Genomic DNA, 26,825 nt, shown 5'->3' on the forward strand with positions numbered 1-26,825 from the left:
CTAATGGAAGACAGAAGAGGAGTGGATCTGGACAGGGGAGGAAGTTGGGAGGGACTGAGAAGAGTGGAGGAAGAGGAAGCCATAATCAGGATATATCATGTGAGAAATAATCTATTTCCAATAGCTCGAGGGGGGGAGGGGGAATAGTCATGCTCAGACAACCCGTGTAAACTGAGCCACATGGTCACCCCAGTTCTGAGGTACCCCACATCTGCCAAGCTGCCAAGCCCAAAGGACAAGGCAGTCAAGGTCAACCCCAGTTGAGTAATACCATTGCTTTTCTCATCACTTATGAGATCCACTAACCCCCTCCTCCTCCCACCATCCCGTGGAGGCCCAGGTCTACTTATACACCACTGCATACAGGGAGAACTTACTTCTTAATCCTCTCCCCGAAAGAAGCAACTTCCTCCAAGATGTTCTGGACAGTGGAAACAATATCCTGTACCATATAGATTCTCTCGATTATTCCCTTTTTCTCAGATTCCTAGGAAAGGCAAAAAGGAACATTTGTATTAGCTACTTGGAAGAAAAGGAGTTATTTCAAGAGAACAGCCACATTTCCCAATAATGTTTATTGGTCCCAAGATATAAAAGCCAGTTCACTCCTTTGGCTGTTGCCACACACACACACACACACACACACACACACACACACACACACACACACACACACACAGAGGCTGTGAGCCCCAGTCACTGTCTTAGGCTGCAGAGGTGATAACAGGACGTCCTTGAGATGAGGAGCTTCCGATCTCTGCCGAGAATTCTGCAATCACTTCAGCATGACCAGCTGTTTTCCTCTCTCTCCTCGGGTATCTAAGGTCTCCTGTCACCTCTTCTATGACAGTATTCCAGACACGCCTGCAGCAAGAGCAGGTCAATATGGAAACACACACACATTTCTGAGTACTGTCACTCCATATGCAAACCGTCGCACTCTGCGTCATGCTCCAAACACATTGCAGACATCAGGAAAACTTCAGTCAACCTTTTGGCAACTACATCTGAAACAAGCAAGCATTAAAGGCATGCCATAGGCAGCTGGAACACATGGACCTATGTTCCACAGCCTGCAAGCAGATCTGACACTGTATTATGTGTGATTTATTCATGAACTTAAGAGTACTATATATGCTTAACTTCCTCAGTCTCCCATCCTTTATGTAAAATGGAGGAAATCCCATGGTCTAAGGATGTTGCCTCTAATTTGTGTGTAGAAGATCTTCAGTATATTTTACTATGTTATATGATTTAATTTAATGATTACTCAAATGCCCAATGAAGAAAAAAAAAAGCCCTACACTGATATTTTTGTACTATGTCTTGGCTTATCTCTTTCCTACTCTTGTTTCTCTGCATCAATTCAGCCTATTACACTTGTTGTACAAGCAAGGGTCTTTACAAAATTCTCTTATTGAGACTTTTACTTGGGTTAGAATTATGATAGATCACCAAGTAGCCACTCAATAGGGGAACATGCCTAGGATCCCCCCTCCGTACTGAGAGAGAGAGAGAGAGAGAGAGAGAGAGAGAGAGAGAGAGAGAGAGAGAACAAATAAACTCATTTTTATCTTCTATTTTCTGCTTCATTTAAAGAGTCTTCTTCAAGATTACCAAATACAAATAGCCAAAACACTATGAATGCAGCATTTATATAATTCCTGAGTGTTTCATGGTTCTTCTTGCTGTAGGTAATTTATTGTGTGTATGTGTAATGGTATAAATGTATATGTAAAAATGTAAAAAATTTAATAAAAATTAAAAAGTTGTATTCTACCAATAAAATAATAAACAAATAAATAGTCTTGAATGGAGTGAGGAAACCAGTGCCCCCTGTGGTGGTTACAGGCAAAACCAGCAATAGGGCAGATAGGTGAAATCCACTCATTCATTTAAGTAGTTCCCTACTCCACCATTGGGTACTGAGGTTGTTGCTTCTTGCATTCCCAACTTCAACTTCACAAGACAGTTTTATTCTCTACCTTAATTTTAAATTATTTCTTGCTTACTATTATTCTTTAAGCAGTTTGTGCTAAAAAAAAAAATAGACATGCTGCCAAGGCGACCTCATTCACATGCAGCAACCCACAGTTGCCTATGAATGGGCACAATGGTCAAAACCCATCTCTGTCTGCTATAGAAGCCCCATGTTTACAAAGGAGCATTTGAAGGCTCTGGACAGCTTGACCAAAGGACAAAGGAGCTTCCTACTTGCAGCAGCATTGACTTGAGGTCAAAACAATTCCTTGGAAAATGACTCAAGTTTCTGTGTGGCTCAATTTCCTAAGAAACTTCCTATTTTAATTGATTTTTTTTTTACCCTACAAAAGCACCAAAATTTAAGGTTCTGATTATGAAAAAAGTGTTAATTAGTACATCAAACTAATGAAGGATTGTGACAGCATCCTTTCAGTTTTTAAATGAATTTGACATTTTGCTGTGAGTATTCAGTATCCATAGATGAGATTCACATTTGCATAGTTTTAAGAGTCAGAGTAATCAAAATCCTGTACATTTTGAATTACCAACTAACTCATTTTGATTATATTACCTAAATTATAAAAATGATTTCATTTTATTTTCATAATTCACTGTTACAAAACAAAAATGCATAGTATATAGAATTCAAATGAAAAAAGTCTTTATGTTGGTTTTGTAAATGTTTGGAACTGACTCATGAAACATGGTCATCTATGCTACAAACACTCAAAGCACTCAACAAATCCAACTTTCATCTTTGTCCAGCCTGTCACAGGATGGACATCTAACAGACTTTTATTTTATCTTCTCATTTCTAATCTCCATAAAGTTGTTCTTAAGCATCTTCAGAGTTGAAATCAATGGTCATTAAATTGGCACCTTAATTGACACCACTATAGATAAAACTAAACGCAGCTTTCTCAGCAAGGCTTAGGTACCCTGAAAACTCACAACATATGTAACAGATGGAAGATATTCTTAATTCTGTACTGTAATATCAAATGTGTATGCCTCAGGCATAGTTTATATCAATTGCTATATTTCTCTGTTAAAAGTTTTTAAAGATAGTGCTTCTATAAAGATATGTCCTTATTTGACAGTTTTATAGAATTTATTCAGAATGACCATGGGTTCACTATTTTCTATTTCTATATATACTATTTATTTTATGTTCAAAAGGCTGATCATAGTTTGAACTAAAGCATGGTTGCTATGTGCTTGGTCATTTTCATTCGATCAATGTGCAAGAAGACTCCCACAAAGTATCTGCCTGTCCTACTACCAGAATCATGAACTATGTAGGCCTTTTTACTAAGTGCCTATCGTGGCTCTGGGCATTTTGTTATAGCATCAATAAGCAATATAAAATATAGCCAGCATAATAACACTACTTTCAGAATTACATTATCAGACCACAGTTATTTATTAGCTATATATTATATATGTATATAGTTATATGCTTCATTCTTATTTAAATTAAATTATATACCTAAATTAAATTATACATAAATTGAACTATATACATATTATTATTTAAATAGTGATTGCATTGAAAATTGTTTTTTAAAGTGCAGAATTATTCAATATAGTAGATTAAATAAAACCTTCTAATTTTGTAACACATTTATAGATTGTGATGGCTTTAAAGAAAATGGCCCCCATAGGCCCATTGGGAGTAGCAGTATTAGAAAGTGTGACCTTGTTGGAGTAAGTGTGGCTTTGTTGGAAGAGGCGTGCCACTAGGCGATCTCTTTAAGATTTCAGAAACTCAAGCCATGCCCAGAGCGGCATTTACATCCTGCTGCCTGCTGATCTAGATGTAGAACTCTCAGCTCCTCCTCCTGTCTGCTTGCATGCTGCCATGCCTCCCACCATGAAGATGATGGAAACTGTATGCCAGGCCCAATTAAATGTTTTTCTGTACAGAGTTGCCATGGTTATAGTGTCCCCTCACAGAAATAAAATCCTAAGACATTCTATACTCCTGAAGTTATCTTTAAACCACTAATCTGCCAATGGATGTGTCACACAGGCACTTCTATTTCCTAAAAACTAGTGTCTAGCCACAGCAGGAATTTTTGTCTGTGTTCACAACATGAAACAATGGACTTAAAGGCCAGGGCTGGTAACTCCTAAGAAGGTCTCACCCACAGAGGAAGTGCCACATGTATTAGGTGGCCTTGTCAAAAGTTACCATTCATCCCTCCTTTGATCTTTTGCCATTTGCTGTCTTGGTGCCTCTGGGTTCCTCTTCTCACTCCTTGCCCTACGAAGCATCATTTTGAAAAGCTGGCTCCTGCAAAGTACTCCTTCCTCCCTTCTCCCCTGGGACTTTCTCATGCAGCTTTCATGAGAATGTGTATTATTTGATGCCTTTTGGTGATATTTTTGGGGAAAAGCTTCTTTCCATTTTCATCTGAGAAGCTGATCGGTAACCAGTGATTTTTAGATCAATAGATGACAATTTAGATAAAATGTAAAATGAAACTGCAAAGACACATGAACACTACAGATCTGCACATTCTGGAAACACATTAATCTTTATAATAGCCAACATTTTGCTCACTTCCTATCTTGTGAGATTATTTCAAATAAGGTGAATCATTTTATGGTTCTAAAAGTGACAACTGCCTCTATGACAATGCACACAAGACTTTTAGTGTTATTTGCATTTTTAGGAAAACGAAGGTGCATCTCTGAATAACAGTCTATGGAGTTGGGGAGAAGTCGGTGCTGCTCTGGTCCAATTCCAGATGAGCTTTGTGTGCGCATTAGTTCACGTAGATTGCTATGACAGGTCACACGATTTATAAAGTAAAGAGATTATTTGGCTCACAAATCCCATGTCTGGAAGATTCAAATAGCATGGTACTAACATCTCAGTGAGCAGAAAAAGAAATCAACATTTGCAAAAGGGGCCAAGCATTCAAGGCCTCTTCATTGTATGTTAATCACGTTCAGGAGCAAACATTCTATTCCACAAGACCAATGCTAATCCCTTCCTTGGGTGTGGTATTGGACATAATCACATCCCATGAGCTTTGCTTCTGCACAACACGTGAGGACCAGAACCGGAACCTGCAAGAGTCAGAGATTCACTGGAACAGTAAATATGATGGCGTTTACCATGGGAGTCTTAGCTGCAGTTCTGAAAATGGAACTCATATGATCTGGTCCTGACTGGAGGGAGAGGGAGGGACGGGAAGTCTTAGGTGCTTTTCTATTTCTGTAATAAAACACCATGACCAAAGGAGAAGAAAGGGTATGTGTCGTACAGCTTGCAGTCTATGATATTGGAAAGTTAGGACAGAAACTTAACCAGGAATTGTAATAGATGCCTTGGAAGAATTCTGCTTACTGGCTTGATTAGCCTGTTGATTTTTTTTTTTTAAATACATCCCAGAACTGAAAACTCAGGACTGGCATCAATTACAATGGATTGAACCCTACCATACCAACCATTCATTTAAAAAAAAAAAAAAACCACATAGCCTTGCCTACAGGCCAATCTTATGGAAGTATATTCTCAATTAAGATACCCTCTTCCCAGATATGTCTAGGTTTGCATAAAGTTGACAAGAGCCAATCAGAAAAGAAGCTTCATCACATTTGTAAATTACATGGTATAGTCATTAACACGAACCCCTTCCCTTCAAGCAGGCAAAAAGACAAAGGATGAACAGCCTTTTGTCTAGCTTAAAGAATACTGGGATGTCTCTTGGTTTCTTAAGAAAAAGCTCTTCTGGGACAAGTCTGTTCACGTTACCCTGATGCTCTGAGAGATGGTCTGGTAGCTGGATGTGCATCCCGCTGGCTTTATTTACACATCTCAGATTGAACCAGGGAATGCGGTGATAACAGTTTAGCAGATACAACATTGCCTCTGCTGCTGACACCACACTGCCTGGGAAGAGGAGGAGTGATTCATTCAGAAAGACAGACAGGGGCTACAGGTCTCTAGTCCTCTCATCACAGAGGCTCCTGATTCATACAGAGAACTGTGTTTAGAAAAATAGTGACGACCACCGGTGTGACTGCACAAATGAACAAGAAGATTGCAACTGGCCGCATAGCCACAGCGGGGTCTTCCTTATGATTATAAACCTGCAAAGGGACAGAGGCATAAGTGAAAGCCTCAGGACTGAGGGTCTCCCTGACGTGCAAGCACCTGTCATCAGTAGTAGAGGAGGAAAAAGGAAGATTTCAAATCCGGAATCCAATCTCACAAGGTTCCTTTATATGTGTGCACACAGCATGTGTGTTTGTGCGCATGTTCACATGTGTGTATGCAGGGGCAGTTGGCTGATGCCACTGCTTTCACCATTCTGTACTTTATGTATTAGGCAGAGTTTCCTCCCTTTGTTTTGTTTAGTTTTTGAGACAGAGTATTCTCCTCCAGGATAGCCTTGGCTGTCCTGGACTCGCTTTGTAGACCAGGCTGGCCTGGAACTTTCAGAGATCCTCCTGCTTCTGCTTCCCTGGTGTTAGGACTGCAGGCATGTGACACGGTGCAGGCAGAATTTCTTAATTGATTCCAGGGCTTGCTGTTTTTCTAGATTAGGTGGTTGGCTTTGAGGACCCAGTTTCTGCCTTCAGTGTGCTAGTATCCTAAGTGAGCTGCTCAACCTTCCAGCTATTTATGTGGATACTGGGCACATGCACTCAGCTCCTCGAGTAGCCAGTGATTTTAGCCACGTTTTCCTTTTGCTCCAGCTCACCAGTTCCTGTTTTTCCTTGTTTAAAGCACTATAAGAATGAGTGACACTGACAGGAAGGGAAACAAAATGAAAAATTCCTATGCTCAACTTGAAAGCATTCATCACATAAAGATGAATGCAAAAATCGCCATCATTTAAATTGTACATGTATTTACAGGGCATCAGAAAGTCTGCATCTTTGGTTGAGTTTTATAGAGAGTTGAACTAAGGATCGGTAATGTGCCTGTAGCATAACATAGCCGCTCACTCCTTTAAAGAGAACAGAACACAAAGAAGGCATCAGGCGAGCTTGCTTTCCTTAAGGCCTTCTTGGCTAGCTACCTGGTGTCTCCAGTGAACACAGCTCTGTAGGTGCAATAAAGGAGCTTTGAGCCTCTGGGAAAGAATTAACACCATCAAAATGAATTTACAACTGAGAATTAATTATATAATCAGTACGTTACTTTAAGTCGTTCCTGTTTGTTCTGATTTAGAGAACCACTCATGTCTCTGTTAATTATCTAAGCAAAACCAGGGAGATATTGCTGAAAACTGACCCTGTTAGAAAAAAAGTACTGTTGACATGCTTCAGAATTGAGTGGTGTTTGTCAAAGAATGCACATGAGTCCCCAAAGGATCCAGGCAAAATTTTTATGTCAAGATCCTTCCAGAGATGCCAGCCACCCAGATGAAAGATGCAAAACTAGAGTGGTAGACAAGGGGAATGCCTTGTCTGTTTTAATTCACTGAATCTTACAGACCCATAATTTGAAAACTTGAATGATTAGAAATTTATTGACTGGCATTGAAACATTAAAAAAAACAGTGCTCAATATCTGTGCTGATGAATTTCTGCTACATGAGATTATAAATTCTTCCCGGGGGAACCCTAGCTTCATAAACTAGGAGCCCACTTCTGGACTTAGCCCAGGAGGCATATTCATGTGCATAGGTAGAGTCAATACTATGGTGCATACAATTAAATTGGGAGAGGGGGGCTAGAACCCCATGGGCAAGCTCACCTGGAGTACACAGTTGGGGAAACAAAAAACATCCTGTCTCAAATGAAGTAGAAGTCAAAGACCAACACCCAAGCTTGTTCTCTGGTGTTTATAAGTGTACTGTGGCATATATACATCGAGAGGCACATTCACAGACATGCATGCTCAAAGACAGCAATAGATTTACTTGTTTTTATTTTATAAATGTAAACATTGCAAGCTGTGGGTCACATGGATGATGGGAACTGATCCCATCATGTCCTCTAGAAGAGTAACTGGTGCACTTAATGACTAAGCTATCTCTCCAGCCCCAAAGCTTTTTTTTTTTTTAAATAGGGGGAGAAGGCAATGCAGGCTCTTTCTTGAGAGTACTTCTGTGTCAAGTAGTTCTCTTACTTTGAGAAATAAATACAAAACGGTTTGAGTTCTGAATCAATACCAGTTCTAAGAAGCTTTATCCTGCTTTAGCCATCTGATCTTGACAAAGGACTCTGCCCTGGTATTTATCAACATGTGCTTTTGCCTTGAAACATGAGTCTTTTCTGGTGTCAAATGAAAGGATGAGAAAAGAAAAGGGCACAATCTCTGACATCCTAAGGAAAATACTGGAAACACACAACTTCATCTTTGGAACTTAAATGCCAGGTGGACTGACTCCATTACATCGTCCCTGGGCCAGCTGAGAGATGGATGTGGCCACAAGGTAAAGAGGACTCATAGCTCCTGTAGCTGGAGCTACTACAGACACGTGCACAAAGAGTAATGGTTTCCAGCTTTGTTGTATATGTCCTTTACCTTCCTCCTAGGTAGGGAGAGTGGGGGAGGGGGTAGGGATGAATACTGGGAAAGACACTCAACTGATTAAGAAAAGTAAAAGGTAGGACTCGGGGTATGATTCAGCCAAGTATCTATCATCTTGATAATGTTGGTTTGGGTCCCAGAATAAACATAAAAACCCAGGAATGCCAGCACTCATCTGGGATGAGTTAGTGGGGTGAAAAAAAAAAACAAACAGATAGATCCATGGAGCTCATTGGCTGGCCCACCTAGATGAATTGGTGAGCTTTATGTCTAGTAAGAAACCTTCTCTCAGAAAGTAATGGATGGGGAGAGGGAGGAAAAGACCGCTGGCCTCTGGCCTCCACATTCATGTGTGACATGCCCACAACAAGAAGTATATAGCACACATACACACAGATTTAGAACACTAAAGCTAATTATTATGCACTAAAACCTGACTCAGACATCAGCTCCTAGAAGCAGTCCTGACTCCCTCAGCATTTCCCTCCAACTGCTTTGACTGCTTCCCAACTCTGTGCAAGGGTGACACATCTCATGCTGTGGTTCCATTGGAGTGCCTGTGTGACTATGGTCTTTATATAGTCACAGGGACTCTGCTACAGAAGAAATCATCAGCAAATGCTGCTGCTGGTATGGGATGAATGAATGAATGAATGAATGAATGAATGAATGAAATGGCATGCCTGTTTCCAAACAATGTAATACAGCTTACAACTAAGATTTAGCTCACAGGGCCTGGATTTGAATCCCACTGTGAATTTGACAGAGAAATCTCAGGTGCATTAATTTTTCTTAAGTGAGATTTGTTTACTGATGTATGGGAAAAATAAGCAGCCAGACACTGACTGCTGAACGAGTTAAAAGACACAAAAAACTGAAATTCCTGAACATGATAAAGTTACTAATACTTCCATGAGTTTGAGTACTAGAATGTCTTACCATCTTGCTTTAAATTAATACTGTTATAGTCTTTTCTACACACATTACTTAGTTTTCCAGTAGGAAAAATGTGATAACTCTATTTTCTACCAGTTGTATTATAAACTGTCAACTTATAAATTATCTAAAATGTATCTTGTAAACCTCATGGATAATGGGGACACAGGGTGGGGTTGGCCATGTTGAAACAGCGGGTTTCATTATGAAAGACAAGAGCAACCATTACTACCCCCCGCCAAGAAATCACTGGTGGGTAGGGATCCATCTGAGCTGTGATGTTTAGTTCAAATCCAGGGCAGCACAGTCAGTCTCAAAACTATTAAGCACAATAAACAAAGGCACATGTAATAAACAGAGAAATGAATCTTAGGGCATGGAGGCAGGAAGGACAGAGGTAGGAGAAAAACAGGGGGAGGGGTGGTAAGAGTGCCAGAATGTTAAGTTTACTTGTGTGCCATTGGGAAGAAGAAACATGGCCAGTGGATAACCAGCATCCCATGACCAGTTTCCTCTACCTTAGCTTCATGGAATGATTTTAGACAGCAGGAAAGCAAACGGCTTGATGTAGCACCCACGACTGAAGAAGCAGAGCCTTGGACTCTTTGCTTTTAGGTAGTAATGTTATTTAACAGCAGCACGGAAAACTTGTGGAATTTGGCAGCTGGTATGTCTTGCTTCACGTTGATGAAAGCGTATACCAAGAACGACATTTACAGTGGATGTTTTAAAACCTCCCCAAGTACGGAGACACTGCTCAGTGTCATGACAAGCAAGGTGCCCGAATAATGTCCAAGGACCAAGTTAGGAACATTTTTTGGGTTACTCCTGAAGGAAAGGAAGTCTCAAACATTTGAAGAATGAAGATTAAATGGTCAAAAAGGAAATGTACATGAGATAATACATCAAAGGAACATAGGAAGTAAGGACTGCATCCTCCTGTGATTCCAAACATACCTCTACTGGTCATTAGAAATCGACTGCAACCCATTCTCCTACTGCAATCTTGAAAGTAACACAGTGTGGTAGAGACCCTAACAGTAAAATTGCTGTGTCAGCAAAAAACACATTAAATTAAATTATCAGAGTTTAAACCAGAATGACTACTTACATTACTGCCCTGGAAATTATGCCAGATTCTCTGCACCACATCCTACATATAGGTTGTGCTTTTTCAGAAACTATGTGCACATATGTGCACACTTGATGGCAGACTTAAGACTAACTGTTCAAAGAAGCTTGCTGAAGATTTTCTTTCCTTAACAATACCATACCCTGTCACTAATAACTGCCACTGTCTCCTATAATAAAAAAAAAATCACTGAGTGATATGGGAGCTTCTGTGTGTCTCCCTGTGTGTGTATGCCTGTCGCTCTATGTGTTATATGAGCAGCTGTTGTTACTCTGCTTTTTCACAAGACACAAAAGAAAATGAGCGAAACTCCTTTTTCCGACAGACTGTCAGACAGTCAGTAGCTACTCCATGGCCAATAGCATTCCGAGGTTGCAGGAACAGAAGATTCGCCTCTATAGGAATCAGCCTTGGTAGCCCTGGGCCCTCTATCCAAAAGGTTAACTTTGAGAGAAACTACCAAATGCATGCCATGTGTGCAGATAAGTCCAAAGGCACAATTTAAATGAAGACAGTGACAGCATTTTAAGTTTTTTCTTTTTCGTTCTTCTCTCTCTCTCTCTTTCTCTCTCTCTCTCTCTCTCTCTCTCTCTCTCTCTCTCTCTCTGTCTCTTTGAGGCAGGGTTTCTCTGTGTAGCCTTGGCTGTCCTGGATTCACTTATAGACCAGGCTGGCCTTAAACTCACAGAGATCTGCCTGCCTCTTTATCCCCCAAGTACTGTGACTACAGGCATGCACCACTGCATCTGGCACATTCTAAGTTTTTAACATTCTTTTATAATGTATATGTGTATATGACTGAGTGTATGTATGTGCATCACTGGCAAGCAGGTGCCCACAGAGACCATAAAAGGGTTTCAGATCCCCCCGAACTGGAATTGTATGTGGTTGTGTGCCACCTGATGTGGGTGCAGGAAACAGAACTCAGGTCCTATGCAGGAGGAGTAGCAATCACTGCTAAGCACTGGGCAATCTCTTCAGCCTCGGCATGCTACGTTTTCTAAACAGGAGGAGTACAAGTAACACTCATTCACCTTTCTTATTACTGAACATCCCTCAATGAATACTTGGATATTTCCTGTTTAAAGAAATATATCCATTATCTTTTTCCAATCCATAACTGATATAAAGGGATGGATTTCTTTTTTCATAAACACTGACAGGCATCCATGCCATCATCAATGACCCTGAAAGAAGAAGTCATTAAAGTCCCCTGACAGTCTATTTATACAAAAACTCACCTACACTGTGAACATTAGTGTAGGCTTTTTTTCTGATAGCAAGAAACAATTTTTAAAAAATTTTTATTACATTCCATTATGCTTCCATCTTCCTGATGGTAATAGTAAATGCTGGAATGTTCTATGTAAGTAACTGTTGGGCTAGAACAAGAAAGACACTCTCTGGGAAACTATTTATACCTTCAGCAATGAAAACAAGATATTATTGTCTTACATGACCTTTCATAAATATGGGGTACAGCATTTTACACAATTGTTTCTTGGTTCATGCTTCAATCACTGACCTTTACTGTGTAGAAAATTAATGCAATTTTCATTGTAGTGCATCTGTACAAATAAGGTCCACATGAAGAATTCCACATAAGAAATCTAATAAAAATAGAAAATGCTAACTGATTGTTGTTGGCTGAACTCAGCCATTATCTGTTTGTTATGGGGTCCCTAGAAAAGTAGACTTGCAACAAGCAATTTCTTATATGGTATAAGAAAGAAGGAGTTTTCTTTCTTCAAAGTTTAGTCTGTATGCTTCATTTCTTAAAAGCCAAAAACCTAGTTACCTGCAAAATGTATGTGTTATCACAAAAGAAAAGGCAGCAGAATTGTGACATCCAATCTGGCTTCTCACATAGATGACTGCAGTGTGCTGTTAAGAATGAGAAGGAGCCAGAGGTGACGGTGATGTCATTTTACAACCAGCTCTATTTGAGACAATAAAAGTGTGACAGCGACCAGGCATGTGAGTCAGAGAAAGGCAGAAGCCGGGAGCCCATGCATCCCCTGAGGGAGCTGGGCCAAGAGGCCCAGGCAATCTTTCATCCTCTGTCATCTGGGATGGTGTTTGCATCACTCTTATGTTAATGGGCCTGGTAGAGAGCAGCTTCCTTCTCTTCTGCTTTTACAGGGAATGGCTGTGTGTTTATAATCTGTACATAGATCTTCTGGGATCAAGTGTGTTAGATCCCAAAAGCCTGTTCGGTCATGTCTAACACACAGGAGAGGATCATGCAACAGTCTCCTGTAGTGGGAAGTTGCCCTCTTACTGCTTGGCCAGGTTTTAGACAAGCACATTATGGTGCTGGGGTCCTGGCTACAGAAAGGAAATGATGCACTGGGACACACATGGCATGTGCCCTCAAGAGGTCTTAATGTTGAACTTGAAGTTTAACAAATCTAGTTTGGCAAAGCCCCAAGGGAAGCCCTCTGGTGCTCTGGCTAGTTTTATGACAACTTGATACAAGCAAGAGTCATTTAGGGAAAGGGAATTTCAGTTGAGAAAATGCTCCTGACAGACTGGCCTGTAGACAAGTCTATATGGAATTTTCTTGATTGATAATGGATTTTACCAAGTCTAGTTCCATCCCTGGGCTAATCCTAAGTGATATAACAAAGTAGACTGAGCAAGCCACAAGAGCAAGCCAGTCAGCAACATTCCTCCATGGCCTCTTCATCAGCTCCTGCTGCCATGGTCCTGCTCTGCTTGAGTTCATGCCCTGATTTCTCTTAGTGATGGACCATGTTGTGAAAGAGTAAGCTGAAATAAACCAAACCCTCTCTTCCCCAAGTTACTGTTCATCATGGTGTGTTATGGTAGCCATAGAAACCCTAAGATAAGAAACAAGAGCAACTTGATATGGACTGAGACTAAAACTATGCCAGGCTCCTAGCAACAGAGAGGTGTGTTTATATGAAAGATCATACATAGCTAAGCTTTTTTTTTCTTTAGTAGATTTTATTCTTTACAAAGTTATATAAAAATACAGGAACAAAATGCCATGGTTATGGCCAAACTATGAAAAGAAATTACTGGTATACCTTAGTAGAAACATCTCAGAATTGAATATACCCTGAAGCTAACAAGGACAGCCCCATTGCCAACTCTCTCCATGCAGGACAGGGCAATACCACTAGTTTGTTTAGCCCCACGCTTGGTCCTGACCCATTTCTGCGGATGCCACTTTAGGTGCCTTCTGCAGGCATCCTTTCCTAGAAATGTTTGAAACATTAACATCCCTCTCCCTTTCCCGAATATCAGACAGCTCTTGAATGGGTCATGTTCTGGCTTAGACATGTGATTGGACTGTGTTGCCTGGTGGCCTGCTGGAGGCTTTATAGGGTGGCTTTGACTACTTGAGGAAGACCCTTAAGATCAGACCTGTTAGCGGCTAATATTCAGTCACAGAAGGAGGTACCGAACAGGGTCATTGGACCCTTGTGTGAGGCTCAAGTCACTGCCTACCATGCCTCCTAGTCAGCTATGGGTAATTTTGCTCCAGTTTCACACAGCCTTGTGATCTCTGGATATATCTAATCTGTGGAAAATTAGCCGCAGTAGGGAAGTGGGTACAGGGGACTTCACTTATGCAGTTTTTGGGAAGTTGTAATTTATGCTTGCATGTAAGTTTTCAGTGGTGCAGGTGATTTCGGGGGTAAGCCATGCTTCTATAAGCAATCCCTCACTATGTTCTATAATGAGCCCCAAAAGCCCATTGGGGTCACATGGTAAAATTGGGCATTGGTGTTTTTTCCCCCGTAAATGCCCTTTCATAGCGGAGAAGCCCTTTTTATAGCCACTCAGTGAAAGAGCTCACAAAATATTTTTTCATCCACTGTTTTTGTGTTTTGATTATGATTGTTTGATACAATATCTTACTCTGTACCTCAGCCTGTTCTCAAACTCACAGTAATCCTCCTGCCTCAGCCTTACAAGCACTGGGATTACGCTTCTGAGCCACCATGAATGGGTCCATTCCTTCGTGCTGGAAGCTTTTCTTTATGTGATATGTCAAAGGCACTCTGTGACAAGTGTCCCTAGTGGGGAAAAATGGGACTCTCTTTCAAAGGTGGCACATTTAAACAGACTCAGACGAAACAAAATCTGCCTCACATTTAAATTTTGGTGAAAAAAAAAAACACTTTAAATTCTGCCTAGTGTGATATTGTGATATAATAAGAAATAGATATTTTGTCTTGGGTCCTGGCTGTTGGCCAGAATTCTTAAAGCTCTTGAGCTGTGCTAAGTGATAAAAGCAGCAGGAGTGGGTTCTGTTACATTCAGGTTTTGTCTTTAGCTCCGGAAGCAGGTCCAGACCTAGAGAGCTGGGAGAAGAATCGTTTGCTGTACACTGCACAGATCCAGCTCTGTTCAGTTCCACCTGAGGTTTGAGTGCGGTGTCTTCTGGAAAGCCCCTAACATGGAGATCTTCCTGCCACAGGAACCAAGCATCTGATAATGGGGCTGAAATTTGCCACTGCATCCTCTCCAAAGCTCCCGACCCTCCAGCCAAAGAGCCAGACTCTTCTATCACTAATGGACACTGAAGTACGCAGTCAATCTTGTGTTGCTAAAGAAACCTCCATACACACAAGAACAGAAGCACCACACAGGGTCGGGAGGATTCTGTGTGGACAAATTGTAAGGAATTACTGGGCCCAGATTGGGATGCTCCTCATCCTGTCCCACGATCGCCCTTCTGCATCTCTTCTGTTTGATTGTTCCCAAGTTGAATCATTTATGTATCATAAGGCAGTAAAGGGAGAAGTGAGTATTCTGAGTTTTGTGAGCAATTCTATAAACTTAATAAACCTTAGGGGTAGGTTATGGAAACCCCAACTTACAGCTGGTTATCAGAAGTGCATGGGGCATCCTTGCAAGTGCCTCAGATAGGTTTAAAATAACCACTTGTAAGTTTCTTTGGCAAAACACCCCTCCATGCACTGGGCTTGGTCTTCACCTCACATTAAGTGGTTGAATTATTCAGAAACCACTTGAAACAGTTAATCAAAAATTTCCAAAGAAGAAGCTTACATTGTTATCACCTCTATTCTGTAAAGAAACAATGCTATTTAAAAAAAAATCTGTGTTTTATTCCATTGTGTCTTTAATAACAATCACCTCAGACAACAGAAAAGATTCAGTCTGTAATACACTCATTTGCTTCAAATGGGCAAAACCATCTGGTCCCCTCAATTAACTGCAAGGCTCTGGTGTCACAGAACCAGTCTTTGAATTAATGGCTGTTCAGCCGGCATTTATATTGCACACTTGCTCTTCAGGTTCTCCTTTCTGCCCTTTCTTCTTGCACAAGTCTCCTCCATGCCACCTCCATGCCTGCCCCGCCCCCTGCCCCCGCCACCCAGGTTTTAAGGGACTGGAAGTTCATTAAGCTCAAAGCCTCTCATTTGGCACTTCACTTTTTTTTTTTTTTTTTTGTTCCAGAAGGTTTGTCGGAAAGTGTAATGACAACAAAAGCAGCAGATTTGAGAGATTCTCCCAGGAGAAGAAAAAGGACAGATGTACACAGACATATAGCAGAGAATGCTGCCAGCAACAGCTGGGAAAGTGACAGGCTCAGAAGTGGGTGACCACCCCACAGAGCGGGCGCAAACCTAAAGGAGCAGCCATTTCCCTTGATTTGCTCTTGACTTACGAGACTCCTTCTCATTGACGGAGAAGGGCCTTTCTTGACTTACATCCTGATTCTTAGGAAAGTTCAGCTATTTGCTCATCTTTTACCCTCTTTCAATCCCATGTTTAAAAACATTAGAAAGGATGAAAATACTAGTGCCCTTCAGAACAATGAACATGCATTATCATCATTAAAAATAATCATTGTGAGATATGAAAAGTAGTTAGTACTATGATGGTATGTAGTAGAGGAAAATTAGATATTGTAGCCATTCTGTTTCAATTAAGCAAGAGGTTGATTTTCTTTAAATCATAGCATTTCTATATTACATAATGCCAAAAATCAAAACAAACACAACCTGGGAAAACACAGTATGGGCATCATTAATTAGTTCCTACTAAGGGTCTGTCATCAGCACACCACTTACCTTCTCCTCCTCCTCCTCTTCCTCATCTACGTCTGTGCTCTCCTGAAAGGAAACCCCATAGCATGTTAACTATCAACTGGAATTACATAATGCAAATGAAACACACATTTTTAAGTTTTAAAACTGAAATCTTAGTACGTTTTTAAAACTCATGATATATCCTCTTGGAAAAATTCACACTTTTAAAAGTTGAGAGACACAGCGACAAGGTTATAAATAATATGTATAATCTACTTGGAACTGTTAGGTATAAATAAAGCTATTGTGCAAGTGCCCTTTGACAGCATCCACCTCCAAAACTGCATAGGCAACTTATCTTTTCTGTAAACAGTTTTGTTCTTGTCTGCAACTGCTATGCTAAAGCTGAAATACTAAACTCATAGTCATGAGCACCACTCTTCCACTCCTTTGCCTTTCCAGCCATTACTGAGACATTCTACAATAGAAAATGCATTTGTGTGAATATACTCATCCTTAAGAATGTCACGTTTCTCCCCTTGGGGATGTGAGGACAGAGAAGGGAAGAAAAGTGAAGACTCTGATATTGACTAACAGTTGCATTACCTTAGACCAGGTGCTGCCCTACAGTTGGGCTGCTATTTCAGTTCATTCAGACTGGTTTAGATGTTTAATAGGAACATTTTACATCGTGTAATTGCAGTGTCTAAAGATGAACATCAGTCAGATACGATGGCACATGCTTTTACTCCCAGTACTTGGCAGATAGAGGTTGAGGGATGTCTGTGGGTTTAAGGCAGGGCTCTGCACAGCCAGTGCCAGGACACTCAGGGCTATATAGTTCAGATCTAGCCAATGGACAGCTCATTCTCCATGGTTGTGGGGAGAGCGGGGAGTGTCTCTGACATGAACTCTGGTGCCCCCCCGATTTGATCACTTCCCCTTGGTGGGGAGGCCTGATGGCACTCAGAGGAAGGGAAAGCAGGTTATCCAGATGAGACCTGATATGCTATGGCCATATGCTTGGGGAGGAGGCCCCCTTCTGTCAGAGGCGTAGGGCAGGAGAAGAGGGCAGAAGAGGGAGGGAGGATGGGAATGGGAAGATACAAGCAAGGGGATAACATTCTGGATGTAATCTGAATAAATTATAATAAATTAAAATTAAAAAGAAAAAAGAGACCCAATCTAGAAGGAAAGAAAGAAAGAAAAAGAGACAGAGAGGGAGAGGGAGGGATACAGAGAGGGAGAGGGAGGGAGGGAAAGGGAGAGAGACAGAGAGACAGAGAAAGAGAGAGAGAGACACAGAGACAGAGACAGAGACACAGAGAGAGATGTGATCATCAGTTGCTGCAATCAGGTGGGTTCAGAAGCAGGGGAAGAACAGTCAATGTTAGAAAACCAGGGACATTTTCAACCTGAAGATTTACTTTTCTGCTTAACCATGTGAAGGTCAGGCTTCCTATTTACTATTGATCGACCAGTTTCAAGCAATTTTCTGCACTGGAACTGTTCAAAGAAGTGACTACGAATGCTCTGCTCTACCCTATCCCACCAAACCTCTGAGCAGTCACCAAATAACATCTCTCAGGGCTGGGGCTTCCTTACTTCTGACCATCCTCATAAGCCTGAGCTGTCATTCTGTAGGCCACACACTGTCTATAGAGGCATTAGCTTTTTCACCATTGCCACCATTCATGCCTCATAAAAGCCAATTGATACACGCTAATGTAGCGAGGAACGGTTAGCAGGGGTAAAGACATGACAGTGGGGATGGCTAGATGTCATCATCTTGAGACACGATTTCCAAAGTCTGTCCCTGTAACTTTGGGCTCATCACTCTGGGGTTCTAATCCTTCATGGCACTAGGCATGATGAAATGAAAACGGACGTTCTTCTCTCATTCAGAGTTGCTTTACCAAGGCGAAATTAAGCAGTGAATTTGAATATGTTTTTGAAATCAAAAAGTTCTTAAGAATGCAAATTTATGTTCCCATCCATAAAAAGATACTTATGCACATCTGTACACACATATGTATATACACAAATATATGCACTTCTGCACATAGGATAAAGAAGATCTCATTCACATGGTGGCCGAATAAAATCTGGTTAGACATTGCACCAATGTGAGTCGACAGCATTTATTACTACAGATGTTTCCCATTAAAGATGTTTCTCTAATTTATATTCATATAAAATCTAGTCTATAAACATATATAAAATATAAATCTTTTTTGTTAGCTGGTTCTTCTGTCTTATTGATATGTGTCCATGACTGCTCCATAAGATAATCAAAACCAAATACAAGAACAACTTGAAAATTCTTGAAGTTCTACCTCTGTCGTGTGCTCATTGTTTTACATTTGCTTCATCTCAAATGAGGCCAGAAATGCCCTTCAATACAATATCTATTCTTTCACAGATGATTTTTTAAAAGATGAGAATATAAAAAACACATATGACAATAGTTAGCATTAGAATCATGGAAAAACTTACATACAGTAAGATGGCCTTAGAAAGAAATTTATCAGGCACAGAAAATTTAGGGTTTTGATTTTAAAACCTGCTTCTTAAATCAGAGATTTAACTACAACTAGTTACCAAATTTAAGTTCTGGTTCACTGAGAAAAGAAAAATACTTTCGGAGCTGGGATGGATGAGGGGAGTAAGGAGGGCAGGAGGACAAGGAGACACCAAGGGATTTCGTTCAGAAGGGACCATGTGTCTTTTCACATAAAGGCATTTTGATGGCTAATCAGAACCCATGTGGCATTTGGGAATAGAGGGTGGGAGTTATTCTCACCCACTTGCTGAGCACCCTGGAAGTTGGTAATCCCTGGAGAACCCTCAAAGGGAAGAATGGCCTAACCCAGTTTCCCCCCAAAGTATGCTAGAGGAGCCAGGGAGCCCCCAAAGATTAATCTCTAGTGTTTAAATTTCCAGGAACCCTATCAGAAAACAAACGGGTGTGCAGATTTCTAGGGAGGAAATGACAGCCAAGATCCAGAGGGTTCCTCTCCTATGTAGAACATCAGCCGAAATGTGGAAGTGTAAGACCTGAGAAAAGGAAGATTCCAGAACATATATGATAAAGCATATGTTCTGGAAACTCTGTCCTTGCACCTCATTCTTCATGGTCCTAACAGCGACTGGAGCAGGGCTTCTTTACAGTACTAACACATTGCCTCTATCCTCTTCCTCACTGGGCCATTGGAGGAACTCTATGAATCTTTGCTCACCTGGTTGTCCTGGGTGCTGCTGCCCTTCCCTTTCATGGGCCTGAGGAAGTTGTACAGAAAGAGTAGCAACAATGCCAAAGGAATCATGTAGAGTTCAAAATTCCAGACAATGACCAAAAACACCTGCCAGGAAGACAAATAGGAGTCCATGACTGCTGACTAAAACAGAACATAGGAGTTTTACATTGCTATTTCATTGATATAGGGAGGTTAAATTTAGGGATAGCTTAAAAAGGGTGAAAGTGCAAATGGGTACAGCCCCTATAAAAACCAGTGTGGCAGTTTCTAAAAAACTAAAACTAGATCATCTATTTGACTAAGATATACCGTTACTGACATATACCCAAAGGACTATATTTCCTATTATAGAGACACATGTTCAAAGCTGCTCTTTTCACAATAGCCTAGGCATGAGAATAACCTAGATGTCCCTTAACTGATAAGTAGACAATTAAAAAATGTTCTTCCCATACACAACAAAATTTTATTCAGCTATAAAGAAAAATGAAATGTATAGGCAAATGAATGGAGTTGGAAATTACACTAAATGAAATAGCCAGACGCAGACAGTAAATTGTTACATTTTTAAACTCATGTAAATCTTACTGTCAAATCGTTAGATTTGCATGTTTATGTTGGAACACCTACTGTAGAAACCAGGAAGCTGTAAAAGGATCACTGGTTGAGGACCTTGGGGATATCTTAGAGAAGAGTGAATATTAAAACAGAAGTGATAGGAAGGGGAAAGGAGACATAATGAAGAAGGGGTTTAAATAGGGAAAAGGAGGGGAGGGGAGGAGACGGGAGGGGAGGGGAGGAGACGAGAGGGGAGGGGAGGGCAGAGAATCAGGTTGGGGAAAAGAATAACAAACACTGCGGATGACCAAAAGATGAAACCTACTGCTTCAGAGGCTGCAGATGATTGATAGACGATGATGATAAGATAGATGTTAGATAGATGTTAGATAGATAGATAGATAGACAGACAGACAGACAGATAGACAGACAGATGAGAAAAGTGCTGATTCCTTACACAGTAGATAATGTTCCTCCCAGAAGCCATAGGTTGCAAAAACAAAAAGCAAAAAAACAAAAACAAAACAAAGAAAAAAAAACCTCCAAAAACAAACAAAAAAATTCATAAAGCCCAGCACCAGATATGGAATACTTCTAAGCTGTTCAACAGGGATGTCAGAGACACTCAAAACAACACAGAGTATTGTCACTGCTCTTGGTTGGTAACCAGAGCTCCATGGTAAGACACTATTGATGAAAACACCACTTTGTTCACAGGAAATAGAGAAATAAAGTTGGTATTCACCAGGAATCCTCCTGTCTGGTAGCTGGTTCAATAATCTAAATCTAGGCAAGAATCATTGCTGGAGTGATCACAGACAACTACTAATATTCTGCTAAATGGACACGCCGCAAACTTCCCTCTAAATTCATAGCTCAGCCATAATTCAGTATAGCTCTCAGGCCTCATCAGAGAGGCTTCTTTGTTCAAGTGACATTGGCTAATAGAGAAACTAACAACTGGTCAAAAATGCAGAGAATAGGGTCATTGGAGTACTCAGCCACAAACAGAACATCTGTACCACAACCTCATTTCCCAAAGCTCAGGGACTATTGCAGAAAAGATGGAAAAACTGACTATAGGAACCACAGGTCAGGAAGAACTGGAGTGACACTGTGTCTTCTGGCCACGGCAGGATTGCTACTCACAAAGGGTCTAGCTAAGGATATCGACGGCTTCGGAGGGAAGGGGACTCAGTTTTCTGTTAAGGGTGTGGCCTCTGGTCCCTGGGAGGCTGTCTACACTCCAGTGCCTGGACCCACACTCGTGAGGACAAGGGCATCACAAACTGAACTCAATGGGTTATGGCCAAATATTGCTATCAGTGAAGATGACTTGAAGCACAGAAAATAACTGCCAATATTTCAAACTACAGGTATTTAACATGCATATATGTTTCCAAAAATCTCTTTAAGAATCCTAAGTTGACTTCTAGGACCCTCTGGGCTAGCCAATGGACGGAACACTCTCCACAGTAGAGTGGAGAGTGGGATATTACTTTCTCACATACTCTGGTGCCTCACCTTTGACCACGTCCCCTGGAGGGGGAGACCTGATGGCACTCAGAGGAAGGACAGCAGGTTACCAAGAAGAGACTTGATACCCTATGAACATATAGAGGGGGAGGTAATCCCCCTCAGGAACAGTCATAGGGGTGGGGAGTAAGGGGAAAATGGGAGGGAGGGAAGAACGGGAGGATACAAGGGAAGGGATAACCATTGAGATGTAACAAGAATAAATTAATAAAAAAAAAAATAAAATTAAAAAAAAAAAAAAAAAAAAAAAAAAAGAATCCTAAGTTGAGAGAATTATAAAATTGTAGGGCTCTTAGAAAATAACTAGGTATGACTTCTGATGTTATAGAGATATAGATGCACCTGAGCATATGCCTCTCAGCTTCTAAGATATGTGTCATTTCCTGTGGAAGGACAAGTAAGAACTCAAAGCCTGAAGCTACAGCAATGGGTAAGACTCACAGGCAAGTAACAGGGGTATACTGCATCCAATGGTACAGAACATGAGAACACAGAGCTGCCCTTTGGGGGAAACTACTGCCATACATGGGCCTCACTTTCCCACATATTCTATGAGCTGAGTCACATGATTTGTAATTATGTTTCCAGTGTATAGGAAAAACTCACAGTAGACTATTTAATCATAAATATAAAATACTTCCCATCCAAAAGTAGTATTGTTTACTGCTGAAGACATTTTTTAAACTAAACTCTAAAAGCTTTATAACCATTATATATTGCTGTACACAACAAATAACTTCACCCATAACATTTTTTCAAATATGGTTATAATTTTTGTAAAAAGCTCCTAATTTAAATATATTAATTTTTAAAATTAACAGTATTGCTGAATTTTTTGTTGTTGTTTCAGATAGTATTTTATTTAATTTTTCTGGACTTTCTAAAATATAGTCACATGAACTATGTGTAAGAAATCTCTTCTGTTTCTTACTCCTTGTGTTTCAAACTTGTTTTCTTTGTTTAATCTCATTGTGCCTACAAAACAATATATGTATAAAGATACTGAAAGAGATATTATTGTCTAATTCAAAATTTTAATGAAAATTATTCTGGTTTCCCATTTTTCTACCATTAAGCATGATGTTAGCTTTTAGTTTCCAATGTATAAATCATATTACATTAATAATATATACAAATCCATCCAGTTTTAATATGAGAAAATTCAGAGGTATTTACTTTATTACTGCTGATATCTTCCAAATGTTTTAAAAGCACTTCTTTGTATCTGCTCCAAATTTAATGAAGCATTTTTAAACAGAAAGATTTCTATCAATTCTAATAAGAGTTTATTTTATGACTGTTACTTATTGAATCAATAATGGATGATGGCTGAACAAATTTTTTGTTGTTTGTTTTTCATTTTGTTATCTTCTGAAAGATGATTTTATCCTTCTCATTTTAATACATTATTAGGATATATTTACCTAAACAAAAGATTTAAGCAATCTTCTATTTGTTTGGGAAACTCCTGCACAAGGTCTAATGATACGCATATATATATATATGTACATAATATAATGTTTATATATAAACTAGTGAATACACAAAATAAAATAATGCAAAAGCCAACTTTGCATTGATTCCAATGTTATATATTGCTTGATTTTTGTGTTATTTTCAAATTTTGGAATTAGGGTCATTGTGACATTACATCAGCATTCTTCAATATCTTATGACACATGTCACAGTTTATATGACACATGTCACAGTTTATATGACTAAATATTTTATGATTATAAAAATATATAGACACCTCAAGTGTTGAAATTTGCTCTGTCATTTTTCCGTGACTTGCTATTTCTATTTTTCAAAAATACCATCAGGTAGCTCTGTTGATGCCCCTCTGTTGGGGGTGGGTCTGATGCTGGGTATTCTGATGCTAATTACTGGCCCTCAAGATCTGATTGCCACCCAAAGGAGCTTATCTTCACAGACACCTCTCCTTGTTGTGCAAACCTTGCCCTACCTATTCAAAGTTGATTGTGTAATCTTAAAAATGGTGAAATTTGGGATTTGGCAGAAGAAAGTTTGAGGTTTGCAGTCCTGGGGTCACAGGACCATGAGGCAAAGAGGAAGAAGAGACAAGTACAGGAGGAGCAAGCAAGAAGAAAGTCACTATGGGTTAGCATCGAGAGAAGCACATGGTCAGATTGGCGTGGTTGGAGGAAAGCAGCCCAGATGAAGAACATTAGCAAGTGTTTTGGGATTATGGATGGGAAGCAACCCAGATAGGAATAATTAAAGCAGATAGCCTGGAACTGGGGGCTGGGAAGTGAGCAGGAGAGTTTAGAAGTTTAATATCTGCCCAGTCCCAGGTTAAATGATGCTATTCTAAATTACAACAAATTTATTGGTTATGATAGCAGGTTAGGTAACACTGCCATAATAATTATAGGTATTTAATTATAAACATTATTAGATGTTTTATAGTTACCACAACACCCCTCTGCTATGTTCCTTTCATCCCCAAAGCAATTTTCTCTTAAAAATGGAAAGTCCTTCTCAAATGAGGACTCTTTGGGTACTCATTAAAAATTACAGGTATTATTGACTGTATAAAGATATATATCCAGGTATACACTTAAAAGCCCGTGGAAAATAACAATATTTTATTCAATAGAAAGTCTTACATTCTCTTTATGCATAAAAAGAACATTCATTTTATCTGACATATTTCCTTATTCAAATGACTATTCTTAATGCACATGTTACACAATTTTATCTATATAATCTTTGATGGAAACTATGGCTTTTTGTATATGGTAAAGCATGTCACCTCAGGGTTTGTGCCTTAAGCATTCAATGTTCTACAGGAATCCTATTTCACTCTGAAATAATAAATCTATTTTCTTTCAAATGATATTTGCATGTATATGATCTTTTCTTTTTCATTTTTATAGTTAGAAACAAGCATCCAATATAATATTTTTCTATACTCACTATTAGCAACTAAATTTATATACCAATCTACACCTCCCATTTACTTCCATCTCAAATATGCTGGTGAAATTTCATCAGCCATTTCAGCACCAAACAGTTGTAAGAAAGTTATTCCTCAAAACAGGATTTTATAACATGTGACTTTATGTGTGTGTTTAAACATTTCTGTGGAACGTGATGTCATATAGACCAAAGGAAGTGTCCTCCATATTCATTTATCTCTTTTTCCGTTTCAGAGTTTTATTTGGAGAGTTGAAAATATGTGTGTGTGTGTGTGTGTGTGTGTGTGTGTGTGTGTGTGTCTGTGCGCACGCTCATGCACACGCACGCTCGTGTGTATATGCATGTTTGATAGATGATAGAAAGATATGTAGATAGATGACAGATAGATGATAGATAGATAAATATGGAGAGAGAGAGAGAGAGAGAGAGAGAGAGAGAGAGAGAGAGAGAGAGTATGCTTTGGGTCTTTTGAGTGTTTTCTCACTTTTAATCCAAGAACTATTACAGTTACAGTGGGGGCACTGGTAAATAGCACTTCAAAAATGGTCCAGACAAATTTAAATGTAAAGCAGCATTTTAAATTACACATGTCTCTTCAACACAAGGCATTTAACATTATCTATCATAGGGTTTATAATGCATTAAATAGAAAACACAAAAACTCAAATATAAAAAGGGAGGGCCGATCAACTGAAGCAAGAAGCAGTCTTTATATGGAAGAAATCGGCATGTAATACTGATTCTAAGTTGACTACCAAAGGTTAAGGGAAGACAACATGCACACAAATACAAATTGATTTCTAGCATGTATAACATGTTTATGTTTATTCTTGTTCTCTCTCTCTCTCTCTCTCTCTCTCTCTCTCTCTCTCTCTCTCTCTCTCTCAAGCCCTCTCAGAACCCGCCTCTCTTCCTCTCAGCAGACTCATCTCTACCACACAACCCACAGCCTCTACGCTTTCCTAAGATCCAGGCCAACAGAAACCAAGTAACAGAAAACTAACCCAAAAAAGATACATCCAAATATCAACACCTAAAATCACCTAGACATTGGTGAAAAAAAAACAAAACAAATCATTAATAGCCAAGACAATATACCTCCACCAGATATGCCTCCCCTGTGTACCAACCCTACCACAGTAGGTCCTGAGACATGCAATATGCCTGAAGCAAAGACAAAGACTTCAGGATAGCAATTAGGAATATGTTCAAGGACCTTAAAGAAGATATGAATAACTCATTAGTGAAATCTGTGAAAACAAACAGTGGAATGAAATAATGAGAAAATTTCAGGACATGAAAGTAGAACCACAAAAAAAACAAAAAAACAAAACAAAAAAAACAAAAAAAAAAACAAAACCCCAAACTGAGATAAAACTGGAAATGAAAAATTGAGGAAGTCTAACAAAAATCATAGAAGTAAGCCTCACCTACAGAGTATAAGACATGGAAGAAAGAATCTCAAGCACTGAAAACAAGGCAGAAGAAATGAATACTTCAGTTAAAGAAAATGTTAAATAGTTAAAAAAAAAAAAAAAACAAGAACAAAAACAAAATAACAAACACAAAAAACCTCCAGGCACAAATCATGCAGGAAATCTAGGACACTATGGAAAAAGCAAATCTACAAATAATGGGAATAGAGAAAGGAGAAAAAAGCCCAGGCCAAAGGCACAGAGAATATTTTCAACACAATCATAGAATAAAATTTCTATAACCTTAAGGAGATGCCTATCAGTTTTCAAAATGCATATAAAATACCAGATAGACAAACATGACAAGAAATGAAATTCCCAATGACATATAATAATAAAAACACCAAACATAAAAAAATAAAGACTATTAAAAGCTGCAAGGGGGAAAAGACCAAGTAACATGGAAAGGCAGAACCGTAACACCTGACTTTCTAGTGGAAACACTGGAAGCCATTTGGGCCTACTTAGATGTTC

At 39.6% G+C, this 26,825-nt stretch overlaps 1 protein-coding gene across 3 annotated transcripts in view; it reads right to left on the reverse strand.

The window, feature by feature from the left end:
* MCTP2 (multiple C2 and transmembrane domain containing 2) overlaps positions 1-26,825 on the reverse strand; it is a 228,289-nt gene that overhangs the window by 23,612 nt on the left and 177,852 nt on the right. For all 3 annotated transcript variants that reach the window (XM_084772920.1, XM_084772921.1, XM_084772923.1), the window contains 3 exons: positions 19,822-19,944; positions 16,625-16,666; positions 378-487 (listed from right to left, as the gene is read on the reverse strand). In XM_084772920.1, the coding sequence (XP_084629046.1) occupies positions 378-487; positions 16,625-16,666; positions 19,822-19,944 (275 nt within the window). The remainder of the gene's footprint in view (positions 1-377; positions 488-16,624; positions 16,667-19,821; positions 19,945-26,825) is intronic.

Source organism: Acomys minous (genome assembly GCF_964271855.1).
Source record: "Acomys minous genome assembly, chromosome: 2".
In the NCBI taxonomy this organism is placed as follows: domain Eukaryota; kingdom Metazoa; phylum Chordata; class Mammalia; order Rodentia; family Muridae; genus Acomys; species Acomys minous.